Source organism: Tinamus guttatus, unplaced genomic scaffold, assembly GCF_059628265.1.
Source record: "Tinamus guttatus ecotype Peru unplaced genomic scaffold, ASM5962826v1 Tinamus_guttatus_pri_ptg000489l, whole genome shotgun sequence".
NCBI lineage: Eukaryota > Metazoa > Chordata > Aves > Tinamiformes > Tinamidae > Tinamus > Tinamus guttatus.
The window spans coordinates 3,212,284-3,235,184 of NW_028289023.1; the positions used below are offsets into that span (position 1 = coordinate 3,212,284).

The following is a 22,901-nucleotide window of genomic DNA, read 5'->3' on the forward strand; positions in this document are numbered from 1 at the left end:
CTCTTGCTAAACCATTTCTAACTGATATCATCCAAAAATGTTTAGGGAATGGGCCTGCACTGTGTTTTGGAGACCCTCCCAGAACACGAGCTTCTTAAAACTATCTAGATTTTTCTGTCCTGTAGAAATCAGACCCTTAGTCATCTTCATTTGTGAAAATAGTCTTTGAAACTGAGAAACTGAAGAAATGTTACTTTAAATTTTCTTACACTCCTTTCTATTAGAAATATCAAGTTCAATAACTTGGTATTGAACTTGTACCAAGATTCAATAACGTGGAAGACAAGGACAGTGTCTTCATGTAGCCTGTTCAATTGTCTAAACAGTCTTTTTCTAGTCATTTAATAAACACAACTGCTAAGTCTGGGAGCTCAGCAAGAGATCATCTGGTTAACTGAACATTGCTTAGCTGGCACCAACCAGCACCATGGATAAACAATTATCTTTGATTTTTTTAATTTTGCTTCCTCCCTGAAAGGGCTGGATGCACATTTGTTTTTCTAACAAATAGTGATTCATTTCACAGATGAATGTTTCCTAGGAGAGATATTCAGTATAAGATTTAGTGAGACTTGGATGACAATGATAGAATTTAACAGATGCTGCATTAACAGTTCTTTGTATCACTGGACAGAAATGTATTTGCTGCTCTCAGATGCATATTTTCTCCGTTGCTCTGCTTTAGTTGTGCTGGCTCGAAAGTCTAACATCTGCCTGTACCCTAAGTTCTTTAAATCTTTTCTTGGTGGTGATACGCAGCTGCAAGGTGTTGCTTACTTACTTTGGCAGTTCTGATCAACAGCAGAGCCAAAATACCCTGGTTTGCAGAACTGGCAGTTTGCTCCATGTGTGTTGTGTAAACACTTGGTGCATTCTCCGGTGACCCTGTTACAGGATTCGGGGTCTGTCACATCAATGTTGTTATTGCAGGAACATGGCAAACAGTCAGCCCCAGGGTTTCGTGGATTTTTGTAGAACCCACTAGGACATTCATCGCAATGATTGCCTGTCAGAAAGGAAGGTAAAAACACTTGCTGGCTGATGGGAATGGGCTGATGGAAAGTATAATTTTTAACAATACTGTTAATGGAATCATACTGTTCAAACACACATTTCCAATGGAAAATATCAACTTGTTTGACACTGTTGTGCCTTAATCAATTAAGATTCTCTCTTGCACACTGCAAGATGATGGAAACTTTTCCTTTTTTACCATGAAATCCTTTCAATGGGAGTTAATAGCATCAGACAACACCTCCGAACATCTTTTTTTTTTCCAGCAAAGTCTTTCCAAAAGTGGTAGTAAGTGCTGGGTCATTCTGCAAGATTTTCCCTGTGGCCTTGAGGCCTACAATGACATGGAGGGGAGGGAGGCCCTTTCCTGGAGCAGATCCATCCCACTGGATGATCCTCCATGAGGTCAGATGAGTTCTGGGGTGTTCAGTGGCTCTCAGTCCTAGCTCACTGGCATGACCTACGTCTGCAGCAATCCCAGAGCCCTCCCTGGTGAGGGGTGCTCCCTCTGTGCATCTTGGAGACCTTTCTGGGGCACACTGGTGTCATGGGGATCTCGTCCATTAGTGCATTCTTTGCCAAGGACTGTCAACTCCATCGTCCCACAGCCCAGGTGCCACCAGAGCCTTTCCCAGCCTCTGAGGAAGTGAGCCTAGAGCCACAGAGGTGCTTCAGAGCTTTGCTGGGACCACCAGGAGCAAGAGAGTTCAGAACTGAGGACACTGGTAGTTTCTAAGGACAGATGTCCCCTGGGTAAGTAACAACAAGAAAAAAAATGGCCCTATAGCAATCATTCAAGCAAAATCCCTCTTGAATAAAAAAAAAAAATGATCTAGGGAAAGATGATAGCATTGGTTCATATTTTAGTTTGTTAAGATTTCCCAGAACAACTTCATGCCTCCTAATCATCTAACTCTAAGAGCCACCAATATTGGAGCCCATTTTTGCAAAGCTGGACACATGCAAGAGTTTCATCCCCGAATAAACACTTCAGATTAATTACTGACTTTAGCATATCCACATAGGTGAATTATATACTTAACTTTCGTTATTTATTTTATTACCATTATCTGCACATTTTCTCACTGCACATTTCTGAGCAAAGCATGGTAACTTTTCTGCCTTGCATTAATGTTAATATAATGAAAATCACACTTTATTTTGCTTTGTACCTGAGTATCCCTTGAGACAATTGCAGATTAATCGTGCAGTCTGGGAGTCTTGATAACAGGAATGTGCAAAATATCTCCTGCTCGTAGGTGCCTCTGGGCACAGGCAAGGGCGGCAGGGTTCTCTTTTGTCAGGATTTCCATAGTAGCCATCCAGGCACCTGCCAAAACAGGTAAGACAAAGCAATGTGAGTCAACAAATGCACCTTTCAGTCCCTGCAGGTGAGTCAATTTACATATATTTATAATTGATTTAACAGTTCCGGTCATTGTAAGGTGAATGAATCCTGAATGAATATCCAGCTTCAAAGATGCTCAAAAATGCAGTATCAGAGGCGCATTCCCCAATCTGGCAAAAGATAAATTTATAATTTGCTCGTCAAGAAATATTACTGAAATATTACTGAAGACTTTCACCTGCTTCAGAACAAATTTAATCTAAACGGCAATACATATATCACACCACACATGCTCTGTACATATAGCTAAAAACTGCAGTGTAAAAATCCTTCGTATTCATCTATCACATGTATTATACATATTCATTATATATATTCATATATTTGTTTATCACCCTGTATACACAACAGAGTGGTTGAAATGACATTAGAAAATCCTGATGCAAATAAAAAACTGATAGCATGCACTAGGAGAACATTTCCTATTGAAAATGCTGCATATATATATTGCATCTCTGTTGAAACCAGCCACAGAGCTGGCTGCGCTGCCATCCATGCCTGTGACCCCGGGCAGGACAGCAGAATGGCTTCTGAAGCAGCTCCATCAGTCCTTAGCCTGTTTTATGGTGGCAGATGGGAGCACAATCTGTATATTTACACAATCCTGACTAAAAAATGTGGCTACTCCATGATATTTGCCCTGGGGCCTGGAGCAAATGCGGAGGCACAGGGCAAAAAGTGCTTTGCTCTTCCATTTTTAATTTATTTACCACATACAAGCAATACAGCCACTCTGTTGTCCAAGAGTGTCACAAGAAAAACTCAATAGGTTTCATGGGAAAATTCTCTTAATAGTGAATTGCAAGGTGCAAAACAACCAAACTAAACTAACCAGCGAATGAATTTTACTCCGACATCTACTCTCTGATACTGCTGCCAAGATGTAGAACAAAAGAGGAACACTGTTTTAATGGAGCTGGAACATGTGGGAAAAGGCATTTGCTGGTCACATGGCAGCGATACAAACCAGCAAAGAGGACATGTTTGTTTAAGTTCCTCAGAGATAATTATAGGTATTAAAAAGGGTATTTGGTACAAATAGCCTCTTGGCTATTTGAAAACTGGCAGAAGTCTATCTTGTACATGGCACTTTGCACATGTCTCCAAACACATGACACGTTGACACCTTGCACAACTCGCACCAGGAGCCTGACACGCTATTCTGCAGACTGTGCCCCAGTCCTCCAAAAACAGCTAAGATGGACCAGCACCTTAAAACTCGCACGTTCTAAACAAATATGCACCTGCCATCCAGTAGTAAGGCCAAGTTTAATCCAAGCACATTTTCTGTTAAGGTCATCAATGCATTCATGGGGACTTAAGTGGGCGCTGATGGCTGAAGTTGAACTGCCCCCTGGCAAAAGACATTTTAAAGACCCACCAGCATTGGTGTGAGCTCTGCAGTGACCGCCATCACCTACCTTTCACAGTGGCTTCCAGCTGTAAACCCTCCACAGTTGAGACACGCTCCTGTCACCGGGTCGCAGAGCTCTGCGTGGCCGTTGCACGAGCACGGGCGGCAGTTGGGAAATCCAAAATAGCCGGGCAGACAGCGGCTGCAGCGCTGGCCCACGACCTCTCGCCGGCAAGAGCACTGCCCTGTCACCTGGTCACACAGCGTGCTCACCGAGCCCCGGGGGTGGCATTCGCACGCTGGAAAACACCAAAGGCAACGCTGCATCCAATGACACCTCCACTCAGAGGTGCTGCGGGGGTGGGTAAATTTGTTAGTTTTGTGGAAACATTTTGTACATGGCTTGCCACAAAACAAAGGATTCAAAGTCCTGAAAGCTTTGGTGTGCTTGAAGAGCTGGTACTGAAAGCTCTGCAACTGAAACAGAGTCCTTTGAAATGGAATGGTTTGCAAATGTAAGGCGAGGGTGACAAATCTTGTGAGAAGTTTTGTGCTCAGACCTCTGGAACTGTGCTAAGACCTCCAGCCAGGAAGGACTGGCCACCAACTCTTCTACTTCCATTCCTACATCCTCAGCAAATGCCAGGAAGGGCAGAGCCACACGGATTGGCTAGGACAGAGGTCCTAAAAGCTGAGGTGAAGTCAGCTGGGTGGGCAGAGCCTCCCCTGCCTTGCCGGGGGCACTGCCGCGTACTCACGGTAGCAGCCGTGGAAGCCGAAGCCGTAGCTCCCCGGCGCGCACATGTCACAGCAGCGGCCCACGACATTCGCTTTGCACTGGCACTGGCCGCCGAGTTTAGAGCAGCTGGCACTCAGCGACCCTTGGGGACTGCACTTGCATGCTGCCAACAGGAAAGTAAATCACAGCAGGTTTATTAAGGCAAAACAATGCAAATGAGCGTGGCTGTTCATGCACACTTGAAGTTACACACTTAAAAATGGGAAGGAAAGAGCTCAACAACTTCACATCATGAGTTCATTAATGACTGACAGCCATAGCTTGGGTTATTTGATATTTCTGTATATGTGATGATGGTGTATCAGGCACCAGCACAAGTCTTGGCATTGGAGGTGTGACAAACAGGCCTCAGCCTCTCTTGGAGATAGGACAGGAAAGGGTATATCAAAATGTGGATCCAAATAGAGATAACCTGAAGTCCAGAAGCGTTTGATGTTGGTCTGCGGCTAGCACCAGTGTTGGATGTAATCTGAATGCAAAACTCAGCCTGCATCTGTGTATGAAGCCTGCTGCTTTTGGACACCTTGGACTATCTTGGCACAGACCTGCCTCCCACCTTCAGGGGTGCTCAGGTACTGTCTCCTTGAGGACTCCAAGTGCGCTGCTGCCTCCAGAAACCAGAATCCCAAACTCTCTCCTGATTAGGCTAACGGGGAGTCAGCACAGGCCTAGCATAAATGAGGGGCCCTTTGTGGCTGTGTAGTGATGACCATATTGCATGATGTAGAGTAAGCATCTGTTCTAACACTGGCCCAAAGCAAGCAGAAGCTATTGAGTCCATTGGAGGCGAGGCTCCTGCAAGGAATTGGCCCTCAAAGTTGCCCATAAAGGCACCTGCTGTTAGAGGAAGTCCAAAGAAGCCCCACAGCTACACGTCCAGTACAGGAGAAGTTCACTTAGCTGCTGAGCTACAAGCTGCCTTTCCACCGGTGGGTCCCTGGGAAACCCACCAGTGGGTCCCTGGGATTGCCCAGGGCTTCAAACCCACCTGTCTGCCTATTTCTTAGGAGACTGGTAGGGTTTACGTGGTTGGTCTCTTCAAGTGAATAAGCTTGTGTACCATCCTGCCCTTGTATCCAGCTGGCTGCTGCTGCATCTGTTGCTGAAGGCTTAACAACAACTGTGCCATTTCGAGGCAACCAGCCAGTGCTAATGGAACAGCTAACATTTAGGTACTTCCGTTGTGGTCATCTGGCAGAGCAGCATCTGGTTGCAATGTTCTTTGAAAAACACACCCGCACTGCCACGATTCCTGTCTCTTTGACCTCAAAGTCTATCTTAGTGGTGACTCACCAAGGGACACACACCACAGAAAGCTGTTTGTAGCATGTTAGGGGTTCAGCAGGCCATATTTTGCATGCTCTTGTACACCATGTGCTGATAAGTTTCATAAGCTTCTCACTGCTACAGGCTGAAAGCTTGCCAGTCAAAATATCCTACCCACCTATATTTGTGCAAAATAACAATGTGTTCAGGTTGCTCCTTACCAACTGCTCCGTTATGGATACGCGCGGACAGGCTCGCTATGAGCCTTGCGCACGCTTCCGGCAGGAGGTGAGCGCCAACTTCTGCGGCCGTTTCAACACACTGGTACTTCTGGTACTCTTCTAAATCTCTTTTACTGCAGAAGTTCTCCACGGAGCTGATTCTGGGAATAATTCCAAGCTTTGGCATTAAGAAAGAAAAGAAAATATTTATGCTTAGATATGCTGAAGACTAAAGTTTCCCACATTCTGTTACTGGGCTCTGCATTGCAAGGACAGAAGCCTTGAGCACCACATTTTTAAATCTGTCACTATGGTGTTCAGTCATCTAAATTCATATTTATTTGAAAGTTCTAGACATTCCCTGAGTTCTTCAAATAAAAGAGACTGTACATAAAAATCCAGTTATAATAAGACTCAGATGTATGCACAGAACTGTTTTTGCTGCTAAGAGATGCCATTTATGACCCTGAAAGCAGTATCAAACAAAATTTGTACTTGTATTACTGAGACAGAGAAAAATCAACTGAAGACTCTGTCCAAGTATGGCCCACCCTTGTCAAGCTCACTTCTGTAGAGATAACTAAAGGAATGGATTTTTAAAGCTTTCAAAGGTCTCAAGAGTAGGACCCAACACTAACACACAGTTCATGAGTTCTTGGAAACCTGGGGAATGCCTGTATGTGATTCCCGAGAAACTGCAGGTGTGATTTTATTTTTCTATGCAGGGCCCATCTCTAAACATAGCCATAATTTTTAATTAGAATCAGACAAATTACACAGATTTTTTTTTAAAAGTAGATGGATAAAGGACTGCATTAATGCCTATCTTTAACCACAGCATCTTGTCAGTGTACATGGAACATGCTCATAATAAATAAACACTGAATAGAGGTGCATCTTCTAACTGGCTATTAACATATCCCACAGCTATGGCTTGATGAGGTGTTGTGGCGTTGCTTGATAAAAATTAAAGCATAAAATTCCTCTCTCCATACAAAAACATATAAACGCAGGACAAATCGAGGTAAGTATAAGCTCACTTCTTTGAATTTCTGATAAAGCAAATTTATGAATCATTTTTAAATAGTTTGAATGTCTGTGTAAAAAAAGAAGTATGAATAGAGTTTCAAGGGAATTGTGACAGAATTACTCACTGAGTCGATCAAGATGAATGATATAACATTTGGGTCAGAGGCAGATGGCTGAGGAAAATAAACATCCACAAAATATTCTGTTCCTGGCTCCAAACAGACTGGCTTTTGTAGAAGAGCAATTCTGTTTAGTGGAAAGAAAGCACAGTTAAGGCCAGCAGTCAGGGGTCTCTCAGCACAGCAGCACAACATAAGTTTATTCGGTGTCATGAGCTGCCCTTCTCTGCTGAACAGAGGCCTTTCCCTGCTGCTGGTCCCAAGCAAACCCTGCTGCAGGACCCGCTGTGCTTCCCAAACCTGTCCCAGCTTGCAGGCTCCAGTGTCACTGCCTTTGGGAAAGCTACACGACTTCTGCCTCTCTGATTGTGCATGAAGTTAAACTGAATTTGGCAGGTTTTATTCTACCAAGCAAGAGAGTTTGCAATTCACTCTTCACCCTAGTCCTTTTGTACTGATGTTTTATGAAGACTGCAGTAAGTCCTCTTAGCTCCTTTCTCTTCTTTCCATGAATGCCAGCTGATTTTTCAAAATAGGCTAGGACAGTGTCTTTACATCAGTATTCCCCTTCTATACTGATATAGCTTTAACTGTCTTTTTTGCCAAAGCAACAACTAACCCCAGCAGAACCTAAGGCTGCTCTCCTTGCTTTGACAAACCTCTGCCAGACTAAGGACTGAAGCATCAGATTCTTGGTTTATTCCTTTGAGCTATATGGTGTTATGGTATGGCAGCAAGAGGATAGGCCATGTTTCTAGTGTCATGTGTGTTTCTAGTGTTCTAATATTCTTCCACATCTACTGTTCTGTGGTGCTTCAGTAAAAGATTTGTACACAGAATATCACAGCTGTAAGGGCTGGAATAGGCAGACCTTTTCATTGCAGGGAGAGCCAATGCATGTGACTCCTGTGAAATGGCCTTGTTTTTGCAGTGGTGACTTGACAAAATACCATTGGGTTGAATGGTAACTCTTGCTAGCCAGTCTTCCAAGGACTATAAACAAAGGAAAAAAAAAGGTAATTTTTCGTATCTGAAAACAACCTTTCCTCTTTGTCATTGTTACTGAAACTGAGTGACAGCACACTGCAGTGAGAAAACACATTTTCTCTTTGCTCCTTACAGGATTAAAAAAAAAAAAAGAGTTACCTGTGAGAAATGCACTGTATTTGCCGTGGCAAATGCAGCTGGAGTAATGGAAAGGACCTCAGCAGGTGCAAATGAAAACAGGTCTTTTAAAGTCACCTGAGATGTTCCTCTTTGTAGGACAGTTGTGTCCCAGAGAAATCATTCATTATGTACCTCCACTCATATCTTGTAAAGAATAACAAGCATAAAAGACTTTGTAACAAGAGTCTTTAAAATTCAACTATTTTGTCTAATTCTTACGTAGAAAAATCAGATCATCCTACCACAAAATTATTCAATGTCCGTTTTCACATTTTAAGTCAATGGATTGTTTGTTTGCCTCAAAATGATGGGAAAATAGCCGAATATAGTAGGCAGAATGAGTATCTATCTCGAATGCCATGATTATCCCAAGGAGCTGGGGGGGAACTGCACAAGGAATGCACAGATACTGGTAAAGATAAAACTCTGGCATATGTTTTTGAACATGTGCCTTCAGTCTTGGATTTAACCAGATCTGTATTAACAGATTTTCCTAGATGTCTCTTCATCATTGAGAAATTTTGTTCAGGCAGAAAACAAGATTTTGGCTATTTTCCTACAATGTTCATACATCTCCAGCCCAGCTGGAGCAAGTGGGAAGTTGGATGTCTGCAAAAGTCTCGGACAAATGTCTACGGAATATGCATGGATCAGCCCACTCCTGCATGCACAAACATTCTTGCTTAGGAAATCCCAGCTAGAAATTTGGGATAGCCATCTAAAAGAATCTGTATTTTGCCATGTGTCTGATTTGTGTACAAAAGTGCAATCCAAGCAGAGGTAAGAGATCAGAAATCAGAAGATGAAATCTTGGCTGATGGCTAGAAAATACTTATCACTCTGTTTTTTTAAGGTTAAAGTGGAAAGCGTTAAGGAGATTGGCAGAGGGCGTGTTATTTCTCCCTTGATAAGGATGAAAAGGCAAGAATTTTAACTTTAAACACAAGCCATGCCATATTGCTGGTAAAACAGGCCCTGAACGGAAACTTCACGAGTACCTCAGGCTCATAGCGGATGATGATATCGAAGTCCATAGCGAAGGGAATGTTGTTGATGGTAAATCTCAGCCCTGCTCCCCTGGAAACCCGGGCGAAGCCGGGCCCTGTCCACGTGACGGGCCTGCCTGGACTGGGCTGCCGGAAAACCACGTCCACAGCGGGGTTCTGCCCCAGCTGAGCCGGGCCCTGCAAAGACACACTGGTGTTCTCACCAAAAAACAGTCAAGTTACGAAAATACCAATTCAGAGAAAAAAGAAAGGCAGGATTTTTGCCATGTAGTTTACATATTTCAGCTATTAATCAGCCTGGTTGTCTAAACATACTCTGGATTTACACTCTTAACTCTCAAGTGTGGGAAGATTAGGGTCACTTAGACAGAAAAACTTCCCAGACCTTTACAACAACAGTAGTAAGAGTGACTAGACTAACCCATCAATCTCTGTATATTTGGCATCTCCAAGTGTTCACAGTGCAAACCTTAAAAGGAGTAAAGTTGATTTTGTGGTGAGATTTTTCATTGTAAGCATTTGTATCTGTGGAAAATAATTTCCTCTCAAAAATACAAGAAATGTATTCAAATGTAATTTAAAATACTGATAGCTCTATTTAGAAACTGCACGTGCATGTGCCTACACGTGTACAGATACATAAATTTTCTCAGTAGAAGTAACACTATTAAAAGAAAAAAAGAGTTTAAATATATTTATGTTTTAGAATTAAGCATGGGCATATTTTTCAGTACAATTTACATTCCATAAACATAAATACTTAACATGACAAAGCTGACAACATTTAAGTAGAGTAGGTATGGAAGCATCTAAGTACAGCTTTGACATTGAAAACATCCTTCACACACACAAAAATGTTTTGCTTTCATGGGGCCCCTTCCCTTCTAAACAGTTCATTGAACATGGCTCTACAAACTGCACTAATATAGCAAAATAAGCCTGCCCTGTGTGAATTATATAATGTCCAGGCCAATTGCATACCAAAAACTGATTTCATTTGTAGCAGGATTGTGTTGTCTAGAACTCTGAATTTCACATGCTCAGATGCTGCTGGTTTAATACGTTTCCTTGCACAACCTTCTTTTGTGAATTTACATTTTAGTATGTGGTGTACTCTTGCTTAAATAACTATTACAGCACCTATTTACCTGTTTCAATCCTGCTTTTCTTACACTTTGTTTCTTGCTTCTGTTTAAAACAATCTTTCCATTTTCTATTGTGAACTCATATCCTTGCTTTTGGAAATAGACGTCACACCTTGGAAGAGTTGTTGGTTTAACCTAAAAAACAAAAGCAACGAGAGAGGAGACAGCGTTGTCTGAACTATACTGAAGGATAAGCAGCTAAGCGAAAATCGTTATTCATAAAACAAGTTCTATCTTCTTCTAAAACTGCTCCCAGCTCTCCTGGAAACTTTTTTTTTGCTCTGTTACAATTAACTTGTCCTTCCTCTCATAAGCTATGTCCCAGACATCTGTTTTCCATTTCATTGCTGGACTGTAGGATGATTACTGGTTGTGATTATAGCTAAATATTTTTGGACGTGACCTGCAAATAAACATTTTTTTTTTATTATCCCTTCTCTAAAGCTTCTGAACAACACATCAGAGAAGAAATATTAGTAAAAATGCAGGCAGCGGAAGGGACACATTCCAGCAAGGTCAGACTTGTACTTGGGATGGAGAACAACTAGAGTAATTTTGTGAATAATAGGAATAGTAAGAGTAAAAGTGCTCTAAAAACATTATGCATGGATGCCAAATTCTTGAGGAAATTGGGCTATAATCAGTGTCATGACACAAAGCAGCAAGGATGGAGTTCAGTGGATCGGAGAGAAATTTGGTTCTTCCCCCTGTTAAGAGTTTTGCAGAAATATCAGTTTGTGATATCTCATCCTAGAGCTGTTGGTATCTCACATACATTCTCTAATTTAATTAATTAAATTAATTGCTCTGATTTAAACCAGACCAGCACCCAGTTGGGGATCAGGGACATCTCTGCACATGGTCACACCATGTTGCAGTGACTGTTCCCTGACCACCGCAGTTCAGGTGCAGTCTTGTACATGGACAAAAAGGATGAGTGGATGAGATGATGGCTGTGGAAGTTGTTTTGCACCTTCCTGCCTAGGAGCAGCTCTGGCTGCTCTCCTGAGCCTCAGCTCCCCTGTAGCCCCTGCATGAATTTCCTCTCAGTTCCACACCTAAAAAGCACACAACATACCAAAGGTGCAGAGCCAGAAAGGGGCTTGGCTTGCTCAGCTTCATAAATGTAATAATCCAGGGGTAAAAAGAAGTAGCCTGGGGCTGGTTCGTTGCACTGGCGGCTCATGATGTTGGGAAGACACCTGCACTGACCATCCTCTGGTGAGCACCTAGGGTAAGAGTTGGTAAAGGAAGGATATGAGAGTATAAAACATCTGGGTCTTCTGAAAACAAAAGGAACTAAATTCCAGCTTTGTTTCAGCTTTGTTTCTTTCATCACTAGATGAGATCCCTTATAATACTTTTTCCTACTGCGAACCATCTATTTCCTCTGTCTGATGCTGGATTAATCTACTGCTACTTTCTCAACACTTACAAGAGGTGTGACAGGCTCTTTCTTTTTCTGTCTATTTCATAACAAATTCCTTTGTTTCTTGAGCATCTGCCACTATCCATTATTATATCTGTTACTCTATTTATTACTATGTCTATTACTAGTCTTAAGATTATATCACCTATCATTTTTAGGGACAGAGCATTAGGTCAGAAGGAGTTTTGATTTGATGCGATATGGTAATGTTCATATACTTACACTCTTATTTACCATATGACATAATGGCTAGTTATGATTTACCACACACTGGTCATATTGCCATATTGAGGAATTGTCCTATGGGATCAGATTATATGATCCTATATCTGAAATCTAACAAGCAATGATCTAAATCTTGGAGGAGCACAACTGAAACAAAGCTTGTCTCTAAAATTATGCCTTTTGAATAGGAGCCCAGTACCTCTGAAAAAATAAGACATTTTTAGCATTTAAAGTGGATATTGGAAGCTGAGTTAAAAATGTCACCCCTAACTTATTGCTCATTTCTACTAATATTAGAGCTTCTGGTTCTCTCAAACTAGATGGTTTGTATTTTTCATTAAAATAATCTCAACTCCGCGAGATTCAAAGTGGACTTCAAAAGAAAAAAGGCAAATCCCCTATAAAATCTCAAATTTCCAGGATCCCAACATGACTTTATGGTGTTTGCATGTGAGAAAATTGTCTTCAGTCTATTTTTCCATTTGTACTGAGACTGTATGAAACTAATTAGAAAGTCTAGCCAAAGCCAAGACAAAACTTCAAGGCGAACACTGACTTACAAATTATTCTGGGATCCCCCAATGTCACAGTCACATGGAGAGCAGCCATACAAGCTCTTGCCAAGGCCCCAGTATCCTGGCTGGAATATAAAGAAAAAAAAATGATTTTTTACAGAAAATATCTAAGTATATAAAGCATAACAAAATTTACTTCTCTGGATGCACAATCCTCTGGAGCTATGATGTAAGGTTAAGAAAGGATGTGTTATTAAGCTTCAAGCCCTAGTAGGCCAAGCTGCTGTATGAGCTATACCACGCTGTCCACAGAGCTCTGCGGAACATCAGCAAAGTTTATCTGCTGTCTAGCCCCTTTCTCTGCTTTCAAAGTTTGTATATAGGGCAATTTTCTGCACTTTTTGTTTGTTTCTTCTGCCATTTAAAATGCTTTAATTCTGTAGACAGATGCAATAAGTTTTGAACCAATATTATTATACAATAAGCTTCCTGAGTGAAAGCAAATAGTTTTCATTTTCCTTCTGTTTCTAAATGCATAAGAAACGGCGCCGCACACCCAGAACATCTGCCACTCTCTGCTCTGGTGCAAAGCCATCACAGAGCCCACAGGGAGGCAGGCAATGGGAGCGGCATCTTCCAAAACCACATGAATCAAGGCCCAGTTCAGTGTCGCATGGAAGAGGGCCTCGGTACGTACAACGCATTGCTGACAGCGTTGCCCGGTGGCATGCTGCTGGCAGAGGCACTCGCCGGTCACCGTGTCGCAGCTGGAGAAGGGCAGCGTTCCCGAGGGATCACAGTTGCAGGCTGCGAGGAGAGAAACGGGTGGTTACTCGTGTGGCGCTGCTGCGTGCAGCAGGGCGGCCATTTGCTTCGGACGTGGCAGCGGGAGCCCCCATCGCTCGGGTAAAGGATCTGCAGATCGACATTCCCTGGCCCAAGCCTACAGGAAGCTGCTTGTTTGTGGGGAAAGGACCTTTGCCTTGGTGGGGAACCTCTCTGGGGGCAACAGGGAATGATTGGCAGGAGTCCATGCAGTGATTTTCTTTGCAAGCCTGTGTGCTGATCCTCAGATTTTGCTCACAGATTCAGAATGTCTCCAAGTAGGAGACGGATGTGTTGTCTCCTACTTCAGAGAACTGCCTGGCTGCAGGCTCTCAAGACAAGCACTCAGCAGCTTTCTCACTCCCCTGTCACTAAGTGCTACGCATCAAGAGCCCCAAAACACCATCCCCAAAATTTAGAAAACAAGCAGAGGGGCAAAATAAGTCATGATCTTATTAGCCTCAAGGAGCATTCATTTGGGGTTTGCTTCAGGCCACATGGATTTTTCTTCATTTTATGTTAGCCGTAGTTTGAGCATGGAACCTGAAGTGAGCCGAATATGTGGGTTTGGATGGTATTTCTATTTCCCTCTTCCTAAAAAATACATTTGCTTCCTGACAAACGGCTCCTAAATGAATTTAAAAGAACATTTCAGACCATGGCTGCCCAGAAAGAGCCATATATATATGTTCCATAGAAACTAGTCTTAGCTATTGGGAACCTTACGGAGGAGGAAGCAGAACATTACACATTACAGCCCAGCACTATCACCGGAGTGGAAAGAATGGTTTTGGGAAATGCTTACATCGAGTTAGCCTGCTGTATAACTACACCCACCCTGCACAGTCTGTGACACCTCAGTCGAGAGGTGAGCACTGAGAAGTTAAAATGCGGTAAAAGAGCTGGCCTCAATCTCCCAGCACTGCAGCGAGGCTATCTCTGAGGCTGGAGCTGGGCCATCTTGACCCTGCTCTGTAGAACCCAGATATCCTCAGAGGGGACCTTGGGATTGTTTCCATGGTTATTAAATCACCCTTTTGCTCATTTTGATTATAAAATGACATTCACGTGTTTTAATCTTTTTTTTTCAATGAAATTGCCTATTTAACAATCCTTCTATTAATAATCCTTTTTTTATAATATAAGCATATGTTCTGCAAACGTCTGTGTGTCTTTTCAGTCCTGATAACCTTTGCCTTCCTCAGGAATGTGATCTCCCTGCCATTAAATTCCTGTAGGCAACTGGGTAATTTGTAAAGCAGGTCATGTGTGTTTCCACGGGCTCTAGTACCTCAATAGCTTTCAAATCATAGAATCATAGAATGCTTAAGGTTGGAAGGGACCTCTAGAGGTCATCTAGTCCAATCCCCCTGCACACACAGGAACACCTAGAGCACGTGGCACAGGACTGCATCCAAGTGGGTTTTGAAGATCTCCAGAGAAGGAGACTCCACAACCTCTCTGGGCAGCCTGTTCCAGGGCTCTGTCACCCTCACTGTTAAAATATTTTTCCTCAAGTTCATGCGGAACTTTTGGTGCTTCAGTTTCTGGCCATTTCCTTTAGTTCTGTTGGTGGCCACCAGTGAAAAGAGGGCAGCACCATCCTCCTCACTGCCTCCCTTGAGGTACTTATAGACACTGATTAGATCCCCTCTCAGCCTTCTCTTCTCCAGGCTGAACAGGCCCAGCTCCCTCAGCCTCTCCTCATAGGGCAGATGTTCCAGGCCCCCGATCATCCTTGTAGCCCTGCGCTAGACTCTCTCCAGCAGCTCCACATCCCCCTTGTACTGTGGAGCCCAGAACTGGACACAATACTCCAGATGTGGCCTCACCAGGGCTGAGTAGAGGGGCTGGATCACCTCCCTCGACCTGCTGGAGACGCTCTTCTTAATGCACCCCAGGATCCCATTGGCCTCCTTCTTGGCCACAAGAGCACACTGCTGCCTCATGGTCAACTTGTCATCCACCATGACACCCAAGTCTTTCTCTGCAGAGCTGCTCTCCAGAAGGTCAGTCTCCAGCCTGTAGTGGTGTCTGGGGTTATTCCTCTCCAGGTGCAGGACCTTGCACTTGGCCTTGTTGAATTTCATGAGGTTTTTCGCTGCTCAGTTGTCTGTCCAGGTCCCTCTGGATGGCAGCGCAGCCCTCTGGGGTATCAGCTACTCCTCCCAGTTTTGTATCATCAGGAAACTTGCTGAGGGAGCACTCTGTGCCTTCATCCAGGTCATTGATGAATAAATTGAACAGGACTGGACCAAGGACTGACCCCTGGGGGACACCTCTAGCTACAGGCCTCCAACTAAACTCGGCACTGCTGATCACCACCCTCTGAGCTCTGCCATCCAGCCAGTTCCTAATCCACCTCACTGTGCACTCATCTATCCCATACTTCCGGAGCTTGCCCAGGACCTGCTTTGGAAAGAGGAATAACAGAGGTGGTTTACATACGCTGGCAGCCTAGAGGGTCATTTCCATTCAGGCCATGGTAGTTTGGCCTGCACTTGTCACAGCGGGTTCCCTCCACGTTTTCCTTGCAAGGACATCGGCCAGCAACGGTTCCCATAAGAGGGTCTGTGTGGCGCTCACACAAGCCAGGGTGCAAGGTGCCTGCTGGGTCACAGTCACAGGCTACACAGCAGGAAACATAAAAAAAGCATATTTAGATATAAGCTCAAAACAGTTGCAGAGGGATTCCACACACGAGTCACCTCCACAGAGCTAGCCTGAGTTGTCTATGGCTGACTTGTTTCCCAGAAACACTGGATTCAACAGAAGACACCAGTCCTATGAAGCATCCCATTTTTCCCAAGGGTGCAAACCATTTCTCACAGCACAGCAGATATCTACCCCACCTCTACCTTTCATGATCTTCCCTTCTGCTTTTCACTCAAAACGACCAATCAATTACAACAACTAAATTATACTCGGAGCATTTTTCCCGTGCTATGTTAATAATGAATTATGCCCATCTTTCAGAAGAAGGGCTTGCATGCCTGAAAGTTTATATTTCCCATATATGGCATTTGATCTAGCAAAAGATACTAGTTGTCCCATCATTTATCATCTCTTTCATAATCCATGTCTATCATGGAAGCAAGAACACCATTGCTATGCATATTTTCTGTTCATGTTGTTTAAGAAAGATGACATCTCTGCTGTATATCAAAGCTTAGTTGAGCAATGAGTTGAAAATACACAGCTCCTTTTATAATGCTAGTTTAAGGATGCTGTTATGCAGTTACTTTATAAGGTAGCCTGGATGTAATAGGTCTATTAATATTTTTACAACTATACTAACATCTAAGTGTAGTGATGCAATGGGGCTCAGAGAGCAACAGACAGAACTGGAGCCACTACATTCTGAGCCATTCTTAAAAACACTACAAAAGGGGAGCTTACGAAGGCACACGTGAGGGTCTGAGATGACTTTGAGTGGATCCTGGTAAAAAAAAGGTTTGCACTGGTCACAGTGTTGCCCCATGGTGTTGTCTTGACAGTCTTCACAAACACCACCGCTGTCACCACCACTGGCCTTGTACACTGCCATGTCGAAGTGGCATCTGTCAGAATGGCCATTGCAGTTACACTCTGAAACCAAAAACACAGGGTGAGGGACTTTGCACCGTATGTCTTACTGTGATCTTGCCACCACTTCTATCTACCATTAACACGGAGCTACTTGTTATTAGTATGATATTCAGTGCCCCAGGGATGCCAACAAGATTATTGCCTCCTAGACCAAGTGCGTTGCAGCTGTGGAAACACCAAGATTTTCCAGGGAACTCAGTGTCCAAATTTTGCAAGGATGCTTACATTTGCATTCAGCAAATTTAGTAGCTTTGGTGCTGCCAACAAGTTTTATTTTATATATATACGCTAGTGGGTCATAGTGGGTCATAATGATGGCAAGACTATGGGCTAATGGGAAAATGAAGCATATGACTGTGTGGAACAGTTGGAGAGAAGGGGGAGCAAGAACAAATGCTCTTCTAATTCTCTTGGCTACAGAAGTTAGCAATGTGCAGGAGGTAGTTCTGAATCATTCTGAAGTTGACCTGGGTACATATAAATGCTCTAAAGCATAAACCAAGCAGTCAAATAAGCCACCAGTGGGAAGAAAACAGAAGGCTCCAGGCATCTCACTTAGGGCTGATGTCACCATGAGCAGCACCACTGCTGCCAGACCATGCAAGAAACCCTGGGAATGTCCAGTCCTGCCTCAAGCAGAAGATCCTTCTGCCTGACTTAGTCTCCAGTTCCCCACCCACAGCGAAGAGCAGCATCCACCCATGAAACACCTCAGCGCAACCCTTGGGTAGGGAAAGAGGAGTCAGAGGCTGCTGCTCTTCACTCTTCCCCTTTCTTTTCTCCTCTGGTAGAAAATGGCCGCTCGGTGGCATCATCTCTTCTCCACCTCTCTGAAGAGGAGAAGGCCCTGCCGACATCTGCACCCAGGAAGGGCCATTTGCCAGCTGTGCCAAGAGCCTGTGTTACAATCAAATTGGTGCAGTTTGATCTCAGCAGTGCATTGCAAGCCAGGGAGCTCCTGGAGTGGAGCCAAAACTGCCTGGCTTACCTAAATTAGTGGGAACTGGCAACGCTGCACTTGGCAAGCACACCCAAACACACACATTTTCTGGATCAGGTGCAGGTCAAAAACAGACCTCCTTTTCCAGTAGAAACAGTTATTTCTAAAATCTATGATTTTGTACCTTTACAGTTTTGATACTACGTATATGGTATTAATGATGATTCATTATTCTGCATTCAATTTTGCTGCAGATAGCTTGCTTGCTAGTCACAGTGGCTGACCAAAAAAAAAAAAAGACTATAAAAATAAACTATCACATATTCTTGCAAAGGATAATTGGAAACTTAAGACAAAACTGGGCCCTAAACTTGGAAAAATGTCCATGCTGATGTGTGTGGTTGATACACTGCAGTGAACACAGTTTCATCAAAGAAAGAACTCACTGTATATTTGTTACAGATCCTGATACATTATTTTTGTAGTCCAATGTTATTCATTCACTTTGAAAATAAAGAATTCAGCCTTGTCTTTCCTTTACAAGAAAGACCTAATGCTAACCAATGAATGATCTGTTTTGTGTTAGTCACCTTTTCCTGTTTTTATCATCTTATGAAAAATAAGAATGGGAAGCAGCTCTTTTTTCTTGTAGGGCAGCTGAGCACTGATGGACACACAAATCCATCTATGTTGCTAGACAGGGTCATGGAAAAGATTTCCTCCCGGAAACTTGGCCATCCATTAAGCATTGCCCTGGGCCTGTACTACACCTGTCCTCCTTGTGCTAGAGAAGGAAGAGCATATGTTGTCCTTACGTTTGCAAGCGTTGTCGTGCGTCCCTTCAGCAGGTCTCCAGGGAGCATCATTGTAGAAATCCTTACATCTTCCACAGGCCACACCAGCGGTGTTATGGTGGCAGATGCATCTCCCATGCACCTGCAAGGCCCGGGAAAGGAAAACAGAAGAGAGATTTCTTTAGTTTTGTGGAATTTGAAGGGGAAAACTAAAGTATCCTTCCCCATCCCAAATGAAACAGATAGATGTAGATCAAAAAGATGTTTCTTCTTCCATATATAAGACCTCTTCTATGACAGAATCAGATTTTGCCCTTCTTGCATCTTAGAACAAATTTTTATAAATTCTGTTCCTGGTGACTTTACTGCTCCATTAAGTAACAGGTTTAAAGTGGTTTATTTTTTCTTTACTGATGCACGTTTCAATACCATGAAATGGCCACTAGCCTCCAGCAGGACAAATCAAATTAAGGCATTCCAGGTACCTACTGCACCTGTATATAACCATTCATAAAATGGTTAAAAGGCCTCCTGTGTTCCGTACACTACATTAAAATTCACATCGGTAAAACTCAAGTAATATTCTGCCTCTGGTATGGCCAGCAAAATCAGGGAAATCCAAAGCTCTTTGGCTCCCTCAGCTGACAAAAGTCTTTTAGTAAAAGGTATGGAGAATACCTACCAACTTTAACCAGTTGTAAAGCTGCTGTGCAGTGTTTAGAAAGAAAACCTATTTCTAGTGACGTAAATGAAACCTTTTTTATTTCTACATCTCTCTACCCACATGTCTATTCATATATGTATCTTCCTAGGGAAACAAAACAAAATAAAAACACTTGTTCCCAAAAAGAAGAAACTCATGATCATGTTCCTGAATTTTATAATAAGCCACTTTTCACCGGTTATCTTAATGCTGTCAGATTGTCTTTGTGCTGGTGTCTCCCTTTGCTGCTGCAGATGCCCCAAGTCCAGCGGCAGGGAAGGAATGTGCCCAATGAGCAGCCCTTCAAGCCTGCACGTAGCACCAGCTACTTACTGCATTATATTTGCACCATTACAGCTCTGGTATTTTGATGCTATCATCAACATGTCTCCTCTCGGTTGCTTTAGAAGCCCCACACTAATGCCAACAAAGGGACAAATTCTGGGCAAACAGTCCTAGGGTTTGTAAGGATGAAGCTGTATTGAAACATTTTACAGGGTGTAGTTGCGTATGATCAATCCAAGGATCATCAGAGACCTCCCTTCTGCTCCCCTCTGCAGCCCTTCTTCCAAAATATCCATAGGGCCTGCCCTCCTGGAGAGGACTTTTAGGACGCACCATTCCAGGCTGATGGAAAACATCTCCCCGCAGGCTCTGCACAGGATCACAGTGGCTGGCGTGACCATTGCAAAAGCAACGGCCACGCACAACCATTTCATAGACAGCATAGTAATACTTCTCGAGGGGATCATTGTGTCTTCTTCCAAGCAGAGCATCCCCAAGGGTGTGGAGTTTAGTGAAATTTATCCTTAGGTTTGTCAAAGTAGTGAACTCTAGAAGAAAAGAAAAGAAATGAAGAGCCCAAACTACTCTAAATTCTATACACTTGAAACCAAGTCAAATCTTCTTGGATAAATCATCCAGAAATTTCCCTAAACCAAAGAAATCCAGGTAAAGTAGTCTGCTGTCAGTCAAGCTCCTCCAGGTCAGTCACCTGTATCATGCCAGGGAACAGACCCGTTTGCAGCATACAGCTATTTAAGTGTTGGCATCCTCCGTGGCATGGCTCTGGCTTGGACCAAACTGCATTTTGCAGTATGGCTCTGAGATTGCTCCTAAGAATAATAATTTACCTCTAAGGATGTGATCAATCCAAGCTACACAGAGCCATGCCATTCACCATCAAGACCAAATAATAAAACTGGCTTATTTTATTTAGCACAGATGTTTCCCTAAAATCTTTATATACTTAATTTTCAGAATCACTGAGTTACACTGCTGAACCCTTCACCCTTTCCGTACACAAACAATATCAGCAAAATATCTCTGGAGAAAGCCCAGGCTGTTCGTACCTTGGATATATGGCACATACGGATTTTCTATTTCAAAGCTGGGATCCAAAGCTTTTAAGACAACCTGCAAAAAAAAAAAAAAAAAAAAAAGTAATAGATGTAATGCAATCTTTTCTTCTGACATACAAAATCTGTCACCTGAGACTCACTTGTTACTGATGCCACTTTACTGATCCTACAGAAGGGAAAACAGGGCTGTTCCCTTCATCCAGCAAATGCTCTCACCCTGTTCAGCATAGCTTTGAAGTGAAGCAAAAGACCTTTTGATGGAGGGACGTGTCAGGAAAGGCCTGATGTAGAAAATGGGGCTGGCTCCCTCCAAAGGGATCAAAGGACAAACCCTTGCCATAGCAGTAGAGGTCAATGGGGCGCCAATATTTCTTATAAGGAGAGAATTTTATATGAATTTGGAAACCAGAAAAAAAAAACACTAAAAAGTTTTGTAAAAGTTCATTTATGAGTTCATTTGGATATGAAGGTTAAATGCAGTAGGTTTTTTTTTCTCTTTTTTAGTCAAATCAGTAACAATTCATGTCTCTTTCTCTCTTTCGATATGTATATATTATATATAAATATATATACAATGGACTCAGAACAGAGTTCCTCAGATACAGAAAAATATTAATATATGGTCTGAAATCATAGAATAGAGATATTTGGTAATACCTCTCCTTCAGTGGAGGGCTCAATGTCAGAATATCTGGAGTCACAAATGATGTCTCCCACACTTTTTGCTGGACCAGAAGAGATGTTGGGAAAAGAAGCTGCACAATCCTGGGCAAAATACCTAAATGCTTTCCAGGTCTGACCAAAATCTGTGGAGCGCTCAACCAGCATCGCTGCAGGCCGAAATGTCTGTAAGAAACATTATTTTAAGAAGTCCTTAACCAGGCATCGATATCAAAGGTTGTTGTATTGTCATTCCTGTATGGGGGACATCAACAGCTGACAGCTAAAATTCCGTGTTTCGTAGCTTGTAGGCCCATCAGGAGGTTATTGTGCTGGTTACACGGGTCTCTGAAGCAGACCACCCGAAGCACATAAAAATCAGCATTCCTCAGCTGGACCCTCTCAGCAAAGAGGAATGGCTATGTTCTTTATAAATACAAGCTGAGTTTTCAGGAAGGCAATATACTACAACAAAATACTGATTTTGTAGTGAAAAACTTGTAACCATTTGGATCCTAATACATATGCAGGAGAAGGCATAGTTATATTTGAATGAGTATGCTCAGTTCTAGCATTTCCTAAATTTTGAGAACTCAACTTTGTAATTTATTCTTTTTTCAACTACAATTTTCAGATTAGTAGAAAATAAGGCCAGAAGGCACATGAAGAGGAAACTATTCTGCCTATCTAACTCCCCTAAGGCAGTATCAGCTATAACTTAACCGTTCTTGACAGGTGTTTATCTAATCTGTTCTTACAAACCTCCAAAAACAGAGACTCCACAGCTTCTCTAAGCAATCTATTCCAGTGATTTAATAATTAGTGTATAAAATTAAATGAAAGGTCAAGTAAAATATGTGCATACAACATTACCTTGAAAGTCAGGATAAGATGGCTGAACTGGAACACAGTTTCTAGGTCCAATCTAATGCTGACATGGTCAATGCCTGAAAAGACAGTGAAAGACAGGGGCTGCTGAGATAGCTTTTCAGTGGGACATGTAAAGTGCCTTTTCCATTTGCAAGGAGCACAAAACTGGCATCCGGCCTAGACCCCTCTGTCCCCTTCCCTCCCTGCAGAGTAATGCAATGCACAATGTGGTACCCAGCGATGCTGCATGTCACTGAGGCTGCATGGGATGTTCCAAGACCAGTTCACACCGTATTTGCTCTGTAAATACGTGATGACGGTGAGGTTTGTGTCATCCTGTGTGCAGCTAGATTTCTTCTTTTAATTCCCTCCAAAGTGTTTTCCTCATTTTTAAGAATGATGCTAATAAAAATAAATGCCTATTTAATAGTAGGTGTGCAATTTTGTCTTACTTTTTTATAA

General features: G+C 42.8%; 1 protein-coding gene across 2 annotated transcripts in view; it reads right to left on the reverse strand.

Annotated features, from left to right (window-relative positions):
- Positions 1–22,901, reverse strand: part of LAMB4 (laminin subunit beta 4) — a 45,567-nt gene that overhangs the window by 17,120 nt on the left and 5,546 nt on the right. For both annotated transcript variants that reach the window (XM_088533221.1, XM_088533220.1), the window contains exons 4-22: positions 22,443–22,516; positions 21,567–21,755; positions 20,901–20,964; positions 20,167–20,381; positions 18,867–18,987; positions 16,923–17,111; positions 15,972–16,151; positions 13,396–13,505; positions 12,744–12,823; positions 11,608–11,758; positions 10,533–10,664; positions 9,376–9,561; positions 8,082–8,203; positions 7,217–7,337; positions 6,063–6,240; positions 4,535–4,678; positions 3,844–4,075; positions 2,187–2,344; positions 782–1,006 (exon numbers count right to left, since the gene is read on the reverse strand). In XM_088533221.1, coding sequence (XP_088389347.1) covers positions 782–1,006; positions 2,187–2,344; positions 3,844–4,075; positions 4,535–4,678; positions 6,063–6,240; positions 7,217–7,337; positions 8,082–8,203; positions 9,376–9,561; positions 10,533–10,664; positions 11,608–11,758; positions 12,744–12,823; positions 13,396–13,505; positions 15,972–16,151; positions 16,923–17,111; positions 18,867–18,987; positions 20,167–20,381; positions 20,901–20,964; positions 21,567–21,755; positions 22,443–22,516 — 2,871 coding nt within the window. The remainder of the gene's footprint in view (positions 1–781; positions 1,007–2,186; positions 2,345–3,843; positions 4,076–4,534; positions 4,679–6,062; positions 6,241–7,216; positions 7,338–8,081; positions 8,204–9,375; positions 9,562–10,532; positions 10,665–11,607; positions 11,759–12,743; positions 12,824–13,395; positions 13,506–15,971; positions 16,152–16,922; positions 17,112–18,866; positions 18,988–20,166; positions 20,382–20,900; positions 20,965–21,566; positions 21,756–22,442; positions 22,517–22,901) is intronic.